General features: G+C 44.6%; 1 protein-coding gene across 1 annotated transcript in view; it reads right to left on the bottom strand.

The window, feature by feature from the left end:
• LOC124019015 overlaps positions 1-13067 on the bottom strand; it is a 94245-nt gene that overhangs the window by 19885 nt on the left and 61293 nt on the right. Inside the window, exon 4 of the mRNA XM_046334358.1 lies at positions 9395-9474. Within this exon, the coding sequence (XP_046190314.1) occupies positions 9395-9474 (80 nt within the window). The remainder of the gene's footprint in view (positions 1-9394; positions 9475-13067) is intronic.

Consider the following 13067-nt stretch of genomic DNA (forward strand, 5'->3'; position numbering starts at 1 on the left):
TCCATGTTTAAACAATACAGGACTGGACTGGTATAATACATGGAGAAACCTCCCTCTAACTGGTCCATGTTTAAACAATACAGGACTGGACTGGTATAATACATGGAGAAACCTCCCTCTAACTGGTCCATGTTTAAACAATACAGGACTGGACTGGTATAATACATGGAGAAACCTCCTCTAACTGGTCCATGTTTAAACAATACAGGACTGGACTGGTATAATACATGGAGAAACCTCCCTCTAACTGGTCCATGTTTAAACAATACAGGACTGGACTGGTATAATACATGGAGAAACCTCCTCTAACAGGTCCATGTTTAAACAATACAGGACTGGACTGTTATAATACATGGAGAAACCTCCTCTAGCTGGTCCATGTTTAAACAATACAGGACTGGACTGTTATAATACATGGAGAAACCTCCTCTAGCTGGTCCATGTTTAAACAATACAGGACTGGACTGGTATAATACATGGAGAAACCTCCCTCTAGCTGGTCCATGTTTAAACAATACAGGACTGGACTGGTATAATACATGGAGAAACCTCCCTCTAACTGGTCCATGTTTAAACAATACAGGACTGGACTGGTATAATACATGGAGAAACCTCCCTCTAACTGGTCCATGTTTAAACAATACAGGACTGGACTGGTATAATACATGGTGAAACCTCCTCTAACAGGTCCATGTTTAAACAATACAGGACTGGACTGGTATAATACATGGAGAAACTTCCTCTAACTGGTCCATGTTTAAACAATACAGGACTGGACTGGTATAATACATGGAGAAACCTCCTCTAACTGGTCCATGTTTAAACAATACAGGACTGGACTGGTATAATACATGGAGAAACCTCCCTCTAGCTGGTCCATGTTTAAACAATACAGGACTGGACTGGTATAATACATGGAGAAACCTCCCTCTAACTGGTCCATGTTTAAACAATACAGGACTGGACTGGTATAATACATGGTGAAACCTCCTCTAACTGGTCCATGTTTAAACAATACAGGACTGGACTGGTATAATACATGGAGAAACCTCCCTCTAACTGGTCCATGTTTAAACAATACAGGACTGGACTGGTATAATACATGGTGAAACCTCCTCTAACTGGTCCATGTTTAAACAATACAGGACTGGACTGGTATAATACATGGGGAAACCTCCTCTAACTGGTCCATGTTTAAACAATACAGGACTGGACTGGTATAATACATGGAGAAACCTCCCTCTAACTGGTCCATGTTTAAACAATACAGGACTGGACTGGTATAATACATGGAGAAACCTCCTCTAGCTGGTCCATGTTTAAACAATACAGGACTGGACTGGTATAATACATGGTGAAACCTCCTCTAGCTGGTCCATGTTTAAACAATACAGGACTGGACTGGTATAATACATGGAGAAACCTCCTCTAACTGGTCCATGTTTAAACAATACAGGACTGGACTGGTATAATACATGGTGAAACCTCCTCTAACTGGTCCATGTTTAAACAATACAGGACTGGACTGGTATAATACATGGAGAAACCTCCCTCTAGCTGGTCCATGTTTAAACAATACAGGACTGGACTGGTATAATACATGGTGAAACCTCCCTCTAGCTGGTCCATGTTTAAACAATACAGGACTGGACTGGTATAATACATGGAGAAACCTCCCTCTAACTGGTCCATGTTTAAACAATACAGGACTGGACTGGTATAATACATGGTGAAACCTCCTCTAGCTGGTCCATGTTTAAACAATACAGGACTGGACTGGTATAATACATGGTGAAACCTCCCTCTAGCTGGTCCATGTTTAAACAATACAGGACTGGACTGGTATAATACATGGTGAAACCTCCCTCTAACTGGTCCATGTTTAAACAATACAGGACTGGACTGGTATAATACATGGAGAAACCTCCTCTAACTGGTCCATGTTTAAACAATACAGGACTGGACTGGTATAATACATGGAGAAACCTCCCTCTAGCTGGTCCATGTTTAAACAATACAGGACTGGACTGGTATAATACATGGTGAAACCTCCTCTAGCTGGTCCATGTTTAAACAATACAGGACTGGACTGGTATAATACATGGAGAAACCTCCCTCTAACTGGTCCATGTTTAAACAATACAGGACTGGACTGGTATAATACATGGAGAAACCTCCCTCTAACTGGTCCATGTTTAAACAATACAGGACTGGACTGGTATAATACATGGAGAAACCTCCCTCTAACTGGTCCATGTTTAAACAATACAGGACTGGACTGGTATAATACATGGAGAAACCTCCCTCTAGCTGGTCCATGTTTAAACAATACAGGACTGGACTGGTATAATACATGGAGAAACCTCCCTCTTACTGGTCCATGTTTAAACAATACAGGACTGGACTGGTATAATACATGGTGAAACCTCCCTCTAACTGGTCCATGTTTAAACAATACAGGACTGGACTGGTATAATACATGGAGAAACCTCCCTCTAACTGGTCCATGTTTAAACAATACAGGACTGGACTGGTATAATACATGGTGAAACCTCCCTCTAACTGGTCCATGTTTAAACAATACAGGACTGGACTGGTATAATACATGGGGAAACCTCCCTCTAACTGGTCCATGTTTAAACAATACAGGACTGGACTGGTATAATACATGGAGAAACCTCCCTCTAACTGGTCCATGTTTAAACAATACAGGACTGGACTGGTATAATACATGGAGAAACCTCCCTCTAGCTGGTCCATGTTTAAACAATACAGGACTGGACTGGTATAATACATGGTGAAACCTCCTCTAGCTGGTCCATGTTTAAACAATACAGGACTGGACTGTTATAATACATGGAGAAACCTCCCTCTAACTGGTCCATGTTTAAACAATACAGGACTGGACTGGTATAATACATGGTGAAACCTCCTCTAACTGGTCCATGTTTAAACAATACAGGACTGGACTGGTATAATACATGGAGAAACCTCCCTCTAGCTGGTCCATGTTTAAACAATACAGGACTGGACTGGTATAATACATGGTGAAACCTCCCTCTAGCTGGTCCATGTTTAAACAATACAGGACTGGACTGGTATAATACATGGAGAAACCTCCCTCTAACTGGTCCATGTTTAAACAATACAGGACTGGACTGGTATAATACATGGTGAAACCTCCCTCTAGCTGGTCCATGTTTAAACAATACAGGACTGGACTGGTATAATACATGGTGAAACCTCCTCTAACTGGTCCATGTTTAAACAATACAGGACTGGACTGGTATAATACATGGTGAAACCTCCCTCTAACTGGTCCATGTTTAAACAATACAGGACTGGACTGGTATAATACATGGAGAAACCTCCCTCTAACTGGTCCATGTTTAAACAATACAGGACTGGACTGGTATAATACATGGAGAAACCTCCTCTAGCTGGTCCATGTTTAAACAATACAGGACTGGACTGGTATAATACATGGAGAAACCTCCCTCTAGCTCGTCCATGTTTAAACAATACAGGACTGGACTGGTATAATACATGGAGAAACCTCCCTCTAACTGGTCCATGTTTAAACAATACAGGACTGGACTGGTATAATACATGGAGAAACCTCCCTCTAACTGGTCCATGTTTAAACAATACAGGACTGGACTGGTATAATACATGGTGAAACCTCCCTCTAACTGGTCCATGTTTAAACAATACAGGACTGGACTGGTATAATACATGGAGAAACCTCCCTCTAACTGGTCCATGTTTAAACAATACAGGACTGGACTAGTATAATACATGGAGAAACCTCCCTCTAGCTGGTCCATGTTTAAACAATACAGGACTGGACTGGTATAATACATGGAGAAACCTCCCTCTAGCTCGTCCATGTTTAAACAATACAGGACTGGACTGGTATAATACATGGAGAAACCTCCCTCTAACTGGTCCATGTTTAAACAATACAGGACTGGACTGGTATAATACATGGTGAAACCTCCCTCTAGCTGGTCCATGTTTAAACAATACAGGACTGGACTGGTATAATACATGGTGAAACCTCCCTCTAGCTGGTCCATGTTTAAACAATACAGGACTGGACTGGTATAATACATGGTGAAACCTCCCTCTAACTGGTCCATGTTTAAACAATACAGGACTGGACTGGTATAATACATGGAGAAACCTCCCTCTAACTGGTCCATGTTTAAACAATACAGGACTGGACTGGTATAATACATGGAGAAACCTCCCTCTAGCTGGTCCATGTTTAAACAATACAGGACTGGACTGGTATAATACATGGAGAAACCTCCCTCTAGCTGGTCCATGTTTAAACAATACAGGACTGGACTGGTATAATACATGGAGAAACCTCCTCTAACTGGTCCATGTTTAAACAATACAGGACTGGACTGGTATAATACATGGAGAAACCTCCCTCTAACTGGTCCATGTTTAAACAATACAGGACTGGACTGGTATAATACATGGAGAAACCTCCTCTAACTGGTCCATGTTTAAACAATACAGGACTGGACTGGTATAATACATGGAGAAACCTCCTCTAGCTGGTCCATGTTTAAACAATACAGGACTGGACTGGTATAATACATGGAGAAACCTCCCTCTAACTGGTCCATGTTTAAACAATACAGGACTGGACTGGTATAATACATGGTGAAACCTCCCTCTAACTGGTCCATGTTTAAACAATACAGGACTGGACTGGTATAATACATGGAGAAACCTCCCTCTAACTGGTCCATGTTTAAACAATACAGGACTGGACTGGTATAATACATGGAGAAACCTCCCTCTAGCTGGTCCATGTTTAAACAATACAGGACTGGACTGGTATAATACATGGAGAAACCTCCCTCTAACTGGTCCATGTTTAAACAATACAGGACTGGACTGGTATAATACATGGTGAAACCTCCCTCTAGCTGGTCCATGTTTAAACAATACAGGACTGGACTGGTATAATACATGGTGAAACCTCCCTCTAACTGGTCCATGTTTAAACAATACAGGACTGGACTGGTATAATACATGGAGAAACCTCCCTCTAGCTGGTCCATGTTTAAACAATACAGGACTGGACTGGTATAATACATGGAGAAACCTCCCTCTAGCTGGTCCATGTTTAAACAATACAGGACTGGACTGGTATAATACATGGTGAAACCTCCCTCTAGCTGGTCCATGTTTAAACAATGCAGGACTGGACTGGTATAATACATGGAGAAACCTCCCTCTAGCTGGTCCATGTTTAAACAATACAGGACTGGACTGGTATAATACATGGAGAAACTTCCCTCTAACTGGTCCATGTTTAAACAATACAGGACTGGACTGGTATAATACATGGAGAAACCTCCCTCTAACTGGTCCATGTTTAAACAATACAGGACTGGACTGGTATAATACATGGAGAAACCTCCCTCTAACTGGTCCATGTTTAAACAATACAGGACTGGACTGGTATAATACATGGAGAAACCTCCCTCTAGCTGGTCCATGTTTAAACAATACAGGACTGGACTGGTATAATACATGGAGAAACCTCCTCTAGCTGGTCCATGTTTAAACAATACAGGACTGGACTGGTATAATACATGGTGAAACCTCCCTCTAACTGGTCCATGTTTAAACAATACAGGACTGGACTGGTATAATACATGGAGAAACCTCCCTCTAACTGGTCCATGTTTAAACAATACAGGACTGGACTGGTATAATACATGGTGAAACCTCCCTCTAGCTGGTCCATGTTTAAACAATACAGGACTGGACTGGTATAATACATGGAGAAACCTCCCTCTAGCTGGTCCATGTTTAAACAATACAGGACTGGACTGGTATAATACATGGTGAAACCTCCCTCTAACTGGTCCATGTTTAAACAATACAGGACTGGACTGGTATAATACATGGTGAAACCTCCCTCTAACTGGTCCATGTTTAAACAATACAGGACTGGACTGGTATAATACATGGAGAAACCTCCCTCTAGCTGGTCCATGTTTAAACAATACAGGACTGGACTGGTATAATACATGGTGAAACCTCCCTCTAACTGGTCCATGTTTAAACAATACAGGACTGGACTGGTATAATACATGGAGAAACCTCCCTCTAACTGGTCCATGTTTAAACAATACAGGACTGGACTGGTATAATACATGGAGAAACCTCCCTCTAGCTGGTCCATGTTTAAACAATACAGGACTGGACTGGTATAATACATGGAGAAACCTCCCTCTAGCTGGTCCATGTTTAAACAATACAGGACTGGACTGGTATAATACATGGAGAAACCTCCTCTAACTGGTCCATGTTTAAACAATACAGGACTGGACTGGTATAATACATGGAGAAACCTCCCTCTAACTGGTCCATGTTTAAACAATACAGGACTGGACTGGTATAATACATGGTGAAACCTCCTCTAACTGGTCCATGTTTAAACAATACAGGACTGGACTGGTATAATACATGGAGAAACCTCCCTCTAACTGGTCCATGTTTAAACAATACAGGACTGGACTGGTATAATACATGGAGAAACCTCCCTCTAGCTGGTCCATGTTTAAACAATACAGGACTGGACTGGTATAATACATGGAGAAACCTCCCTCTAGCTGGTCCATGTTTAAACAATACAGGACTGGACTGGTATAATATATGGAGAAACCTCCTCTAACTGGTCCATGTTTAAACAATACAGGACTGGACTGGTATAATACATGGTGAAACCTCCCTCTAGCTGGTCCATGTTTAAACAATACAGGACTGGACTGGTATAATACATGGAGAAACCTCCTCTAGCTGGTCCATGTTTAAACAATACAGGACTGGACTGGTATAATACATGGAGAAACCTCCCTCTAACTGGTCCATGTTTAAACAATACAGGACTGGACTGGTATAATACATGGAGAAACCTCCTCTAACTGGTCCATGTTTAAACAATACAGGACTGGACTGGTATAATACATGGAGAAACCTCCCTCTAACTGGTCCATGTTTAAACAATACAGGACTGGACTGGTATAATACATGGAGAAACCTCCCTCTAGCTGGTCCATGTTTAAACAATACAGGACTGGACTGGTATAATACATGGAGAAACCTCCCTCTAACTGGTCCATGTTTAAACAATACAGGACTGGACTGGTATAATACATGGAGAAACCTCCCATGGTGAAACCTAACTGGTCCATGTTTAAACAATACAGGACTGGACTGGTATAATACATGGAGAAACCTCCCTCTAGCTGGTCCATGTTTAAACAATACAGGACTGGACTGGTATAATACATGGAGAAACCTCCCTCTAGCTGGTCCATGTTTAAACAATACAGGACTGGACTGGTATAATACATGGTGAAACCTCCTCTAGCTGGTCCATGTTTAAACAATACAGGACTGGACTGGTATAATACATGGAGAAACCTCCCTCTAGCTGGTCCATGTTTAAACAATACAGGACTGGACTGGTATAATACATGGAGAAACCTCCTCTAACTGGTCCATGTTTAAACAATACAGGACTGGACTGGTATAATACATGGAGAAACCTCCTCTAACTGGTCCATGTTTAAACAATACAGGACTGGACTGGTATAATACATGGAGAAACCTCCTCTAACTGGTCCATGTTTAAACAATACAGGACTGGACTGGTATAATACATGGAGAAACCTCCCTCTAGCTGGTCCATGTTTAAACAATACAGGACTGGACTGGTAAATACATGGAGAAACCTCCCTCTAGCTGGTCCATGTTTAAACAATACAGGACTGGACTGGTATAATACATGGTGAAACCTCCTCTAACTGGTCCATGTTTAAACAATACAGGACTGGACTGGTATAATACATGGAGAAACCTCCTCTAACTGGTCCATGTTTAAACAATACAGGACTGGACTGGTATAATACATGGAGAAACCTCCCTCTAGCTGGTCCATGTTTAAACAATACAGGACTGGACTGGTATAATACATGGTGAAACCTCCCTCTAACTGGTCCATGTTTAAACAATACAGGACTGGACTGGTATAATACATGGAGAAACCTCCTCTAACTGGTCCATGTTTAAACAATACAGGACTGGACTGGTATAATACATGGAGAAACCTCCCTCTAGCTGGTCCATGTTTAAACAATACAGGACTGGACTGGTATAATACATGGAGAAACCTCCCTCTAGCTGGTCCATGTTTAAACAATACAGGACTGGACTGGTATAATACATGGAGAAACCTCCCTCTAACTGGTCCATGTTTAAACAATACAGGACTGGACTGGTATAATACATGGAGAAACCTCCCTCTAACTGGTCCATGTTTAAACAATACAGGACTGGACTGGTATAATACATGGAGAAACCTCCCTCTAACTGGTCCATGTTTAAACAATACAGGACTGGACTGGTATAATACATGGAGAAACCTCCCTCTAACTGGTCCATGTTTAAACAATACAGGACTGGACTGGTATAATACATGGAGAAACCTCCCTCTAACTGGTCCATGTTTAAACAATACAGGACTGGACTGGTATAATACATGGAGAAACCTCCCTCTAGCTGGTCCATGTTTAAACAATACAGGACTGGACTGGTATAATACATGGAGAAACCTCCCTCTAACTGGTCCATGTTTAAACAATACAGGACTGGACTGGTATAATACATGGAGAAACCTCCCTCTAGCTGGTCCATGTTTAAACAATACAGGACTGGACTGGTATAATACATGGAGAAACCTCCCTCTAACTGGTCCATGTTTAAACAATACAGGACTGGACTGGTATAATACATGGAGAAACCTCCCTCTAGCTGGTCCATGTTTAAACAATACAGGACTGGACTGGTATAATACATGGAGAAACCTCCCTCTAGCTGGTCCATGTTTAAACAATGCAGGACTGGACTGGTATAATACATGGAGAAACCTCCCTCTAACTGGTCCATGTTTAAACAATACAGGACTGGACTGGTATAATACATGGAGAAACCTCCCTCTAACTGGTCCATGTTTAAACAATACAGGACTGGACTGGTATAATACATGGAGAAACCTCCCTCTAACTGGTCCATGGTTAAACAATGCAGGACTGGACTGGTATAATACATGGAGAAACCTCCCTCTAGCTGGTCCATGTTTAAACAATACAGGACTGGACTGGTATAATACATGGAGAAACCTCCCTCTAGCTGGTCCATGTTTAAACAATGCCTGTACTGGACATCCATAAGGGAAGTGATCTTGTGCATACTTCAGGAACAAGGGTAGCGAATCAGAAACCAGCTACAGACTTTGGGAGGAGTGGTTTCTGTGTCATTAGTATGTGCTAAGAAAATAATCTGGGGTGCAGCTCACCTTGCCAAACCAACCATGTCCTATCTCCTTCACATAGAGTAGACTGTGGCGACCCAGCTCTGACGGTTTCAACAGCTGGACTGCAGAGAGAGGGGGGGGGAGAGGGAGAGTTAGACACATTGCAATTGTTAGACTTCTAGAATGAAGAGAGGATGAAGTAAGAGAGGGAGAGAAGGAGAGAGGAAGAGAGGGAGATAAGGAGAGAGGAAGAGAGGGAGAGATGAAGAGAGGGAGAGTGAGAGGGAGGGAGAGAGGATGAGTAAGATAGGGAGACAGGGAGAGGGAGACAGGGAGAGGGAGAGAGGAAGAAAGGGAGAGAGGGACGGAGGGAGACGAAGAAAGGGAGAGAGGAAGACAGGGAGAGAGGAAGAGAGGGGCAGTAATAAAGATAGACAGTAAAGTCTGGGTTGTTACCACACATCACAATATCAGAATGAGATTAAAAGAGAAATTCATAAATAATACAATGTGAATACAGAGATCAAAACAGAAGACAACTGCAGTGCCACAGGTAGAACAACAGAGAGAGAGACGGGGAGAGGGAGAGAGAGAGAGTTAAAAGCACTTACTCTCAGTAATAATAAAGAGATATCTCCTAGGGAAGTAAAATGTTACTTCTAAAAGTCGACCAGAGAAAACCAACTCATAATCCTCCTGAAACAAACTGAAGAGACAGAAACTCCTCTGAAGGCACTATGCTGTCAGCTAACATGGTCTCAGTCCCAACGGGCACCCTATTCTCTATATAGTGCACAGATTTTGACCAGGGCTCATGGGACTCTGGTTAAAAGTAGTGTACTAAGTAGGAAATAGGGTGCCATTTGGCTGTCAACTCCTACAGAGTAGAGCATCATATTACTAAAAACAAGTACCTTGACGAATCCTCATAATTTAGAGATGATGATGATGATGATGATGGTGAAGGTGGTGATGAAGATAAAGTAGCTGGAGTGGCGGAGCGGCCAGCCATCCACCCTGAGGTAGAGCGCCGCGTGTGTGTGTTGACGGTGCTGGTGTGTGTGCGGTGAATGGGTCCGGTCCCCAGAGATGACGGTATGAGTGTGTGGAGAAAACCTCTCCCCGTCCACAGAAGTGATAAGAGACCAGCCACAGCAAGTGTGTGTGAGAGTCCATGGCCCCAGTCCCGGTGTGTGTGAGAGTCCATGGCCCCAGTCCCGGTGTGTGTGAGAGTCCATGGCCCCAGTCCCAGTGTGTGTGAGAGTCCATGGCCCCAGTCCCGGTGTGTGTGAGAGTCCATGGCCCCAGTCCCAGTGTGTGTGAGAGTCCATGGCCCCAGTCCCGGTGTGTGTGAGAGAAAGACGAGAAGAACCCATGACTGCCGCGGCCACGTCAGCCAACCCTCCACAGGGTTTAACCCTACGAGCCCTCACACAGCTGAACAAGCTGCCTGCTCCCCCTCTCTCTCTCTCTCTCTCTCTCTCCCTCTCTCTCTCATCACAATGCATCGTCCTCACACTGTTCCAAAACTAAACATGTTCCAGAACCCCGTCCATGAACCTTCTTCCCAACTGTCACACAGTCTGTACTGTCTCCTCTATAGCCTGGGTCTCAGCTCTGTCTCCTCTATAGCCTGGGTCTCAGCTCTGTCTCCTCTATAGACTGGGTCTCAGCTCTGTCTCCTTATATAGACTGGGTCTCAGCTCTGTCTCCTCTATAGCCTGGGTCTCAGCTCTGTCTCCTCTATAGACTGGGTCTCAGCTCTGTCTCCTCTATAGCCTGGGTCTCAGCTCTGTCTCCTCTATAGACTGGGTCTCAGCTCTGTCTCCTCTATAGACTGGGTCTCAGCTCTGTCTCCTTATATAGACTGGGTCTCAGCTCTGTCTCCTCTATAGACTGGGTCTCAGCTCTGTCTCCTCTATAGCCTGGGTCTCAGCTCTGTCTCCTCTATAGCCTGGGTCTCAGCTCTGTCTCCTCTATAGCCTGGGTCTCAGCTCTGTCTCCTCTATAGACTGGGTCTCAGCTCTGTCTCCTCTATAGCCTGGGTCTCAGCTCTGTCTCCTCTATAGCCTGGGTCTCAGCTCTGTCTCCTCTATAGCCTGGGTCTCAGCTCTGTCTCCTCTATAGACTGGGTCTCAGCTCTGTCTCCTCTATAGCCTGGGTCTCAGCTCTGTCTGAGGCAGCATAGCAGGAATCTGAACCAGCAGGGTCCTTCTCTGTATGTGGAACAAAGAAGACAGAAGAGCAGTCCCTCTGCTGTCCCGATGTTGTCTGGTGAGGCTCTACTGTTTTTCTGTGAGTCTTTCTGCGAGGACATGTTCTCCTTCTGCTTCTCTGAGCGCCGTGGCCAGCAACACCATGTGTTCTGGTCAGGCATGACTCTCTCTCTCTCTGTCCGTGTGTCCAACCAACTGCCTCTTCTAATCTTCCAATCTCTCTCCCTTTCCCAAACCCAGACAGCGTACTGGGTGTGTGCTGGCATACACTGTACACTGGTCACGCATGGCTCTGTCTGTGTGTGTCCAACCGACTCCGACTGCCAGGCATGTCCGTAGTGTGCCGCCCGACTGACTGACATACCAGCGCACTGTTCTCCCTGAAGACCTCAGGAGCAGCAGTGACATAAGAGACACATTATAACAGCCTTCTGTCTGTGTGTCACTGAGACTGGCAGAAGCATCACACACACACACACACACACACACACACACACACACACACACACACACACACACACACACACACACACACACACACACACACACACACACACACACACACACACACACACACACACACACACACACACACACACACACACACACACACACACACACACACACACACACACACACACACACACACAGAGCTCTATGAAATGCAGAGAGAAAGGTCTCTGTCATAGACACCCCACCCACCCACCACTCCCACTCCTGTCCATCACCCCTCTGTCCGTCTCTCCCGCCCAACTCCTCCTACGTTGGTCCTGGTGCCATGACACCACCCTGTATCTCATGCATGTGTTTTTCTCTAGTATTACATTGTTATTGATTAGTGCATTGTTGGGTTTAGAGTTTGATAGAAAGACATTTCACTGTACTTGTCGTGTTGATACTATCTCTCTCTCTCTCTACCCCCTCCCTCTCTCATCCCCCTTTCTATTACACACAGACACATCCCTGACTTATAACCCATACCACTACCACCCTCTGCCTCTCTCTCTCTACCCCCTCTCTCTCTCTACCCTCCCTCTCTCTCTCTACACCCTCTCTCTCTCTCTACCCCCTCTCTCTCTCTTTCTCTACCCTCTCTACCCTCTCTCTCTCTGACAGAACACTCCCTGTATTCTCTCCCTCTCTGTATCTCTCTTTCTCCATCTCCCCCATCCATCCCTCCCTCCCTCCCTCCCTCCCTCCATCACATCCCTCCCTCCCTCCCTCCCTCCCTCCCTCCCTCCCTCCCTCCCTCCCTCCCTCCCTCCCTCCCTCCCTCCCTCCCTCCCTCCCTCCCTCCCTCCCTCCCTCCCTCCCTCCCTCCCTCCCTCCCCCTCTCCCTGACTCAGTCCCCTCCCTGTATTGTAAACCATAATGCCAGTCCTCTGCTCCAGCGTTCCAGGAGTGTCACAGTGACAGTCCAGCCGTACACAGCCTCCTACTCCCCCATCACCATCACTATCCCCTGGCCGAAAGGCTAAATCACAACCTTTGTCTGTTGG

The sequence above is a fragment of the Oncorhynchus gorbuscha genome, unplaced genomic scaffold, assembly GCF_021184085.1.
Source record: "Oncorhynchus gorbuscha isolate QuinsamMale2020 ecotype Even-year unplaced genomic scaffold, OgorEven_v1.0 Un_scaffold_601, whole genome shotgun sequence".
In the NCBI taxonomy this organism is placed as follows: Eukaryota; Metazoa; Chordata; class Actinopteri; order Salmoniformes; family Salmonidae; genus Oncorhynchus; species Oncorhynchus gorbuscha.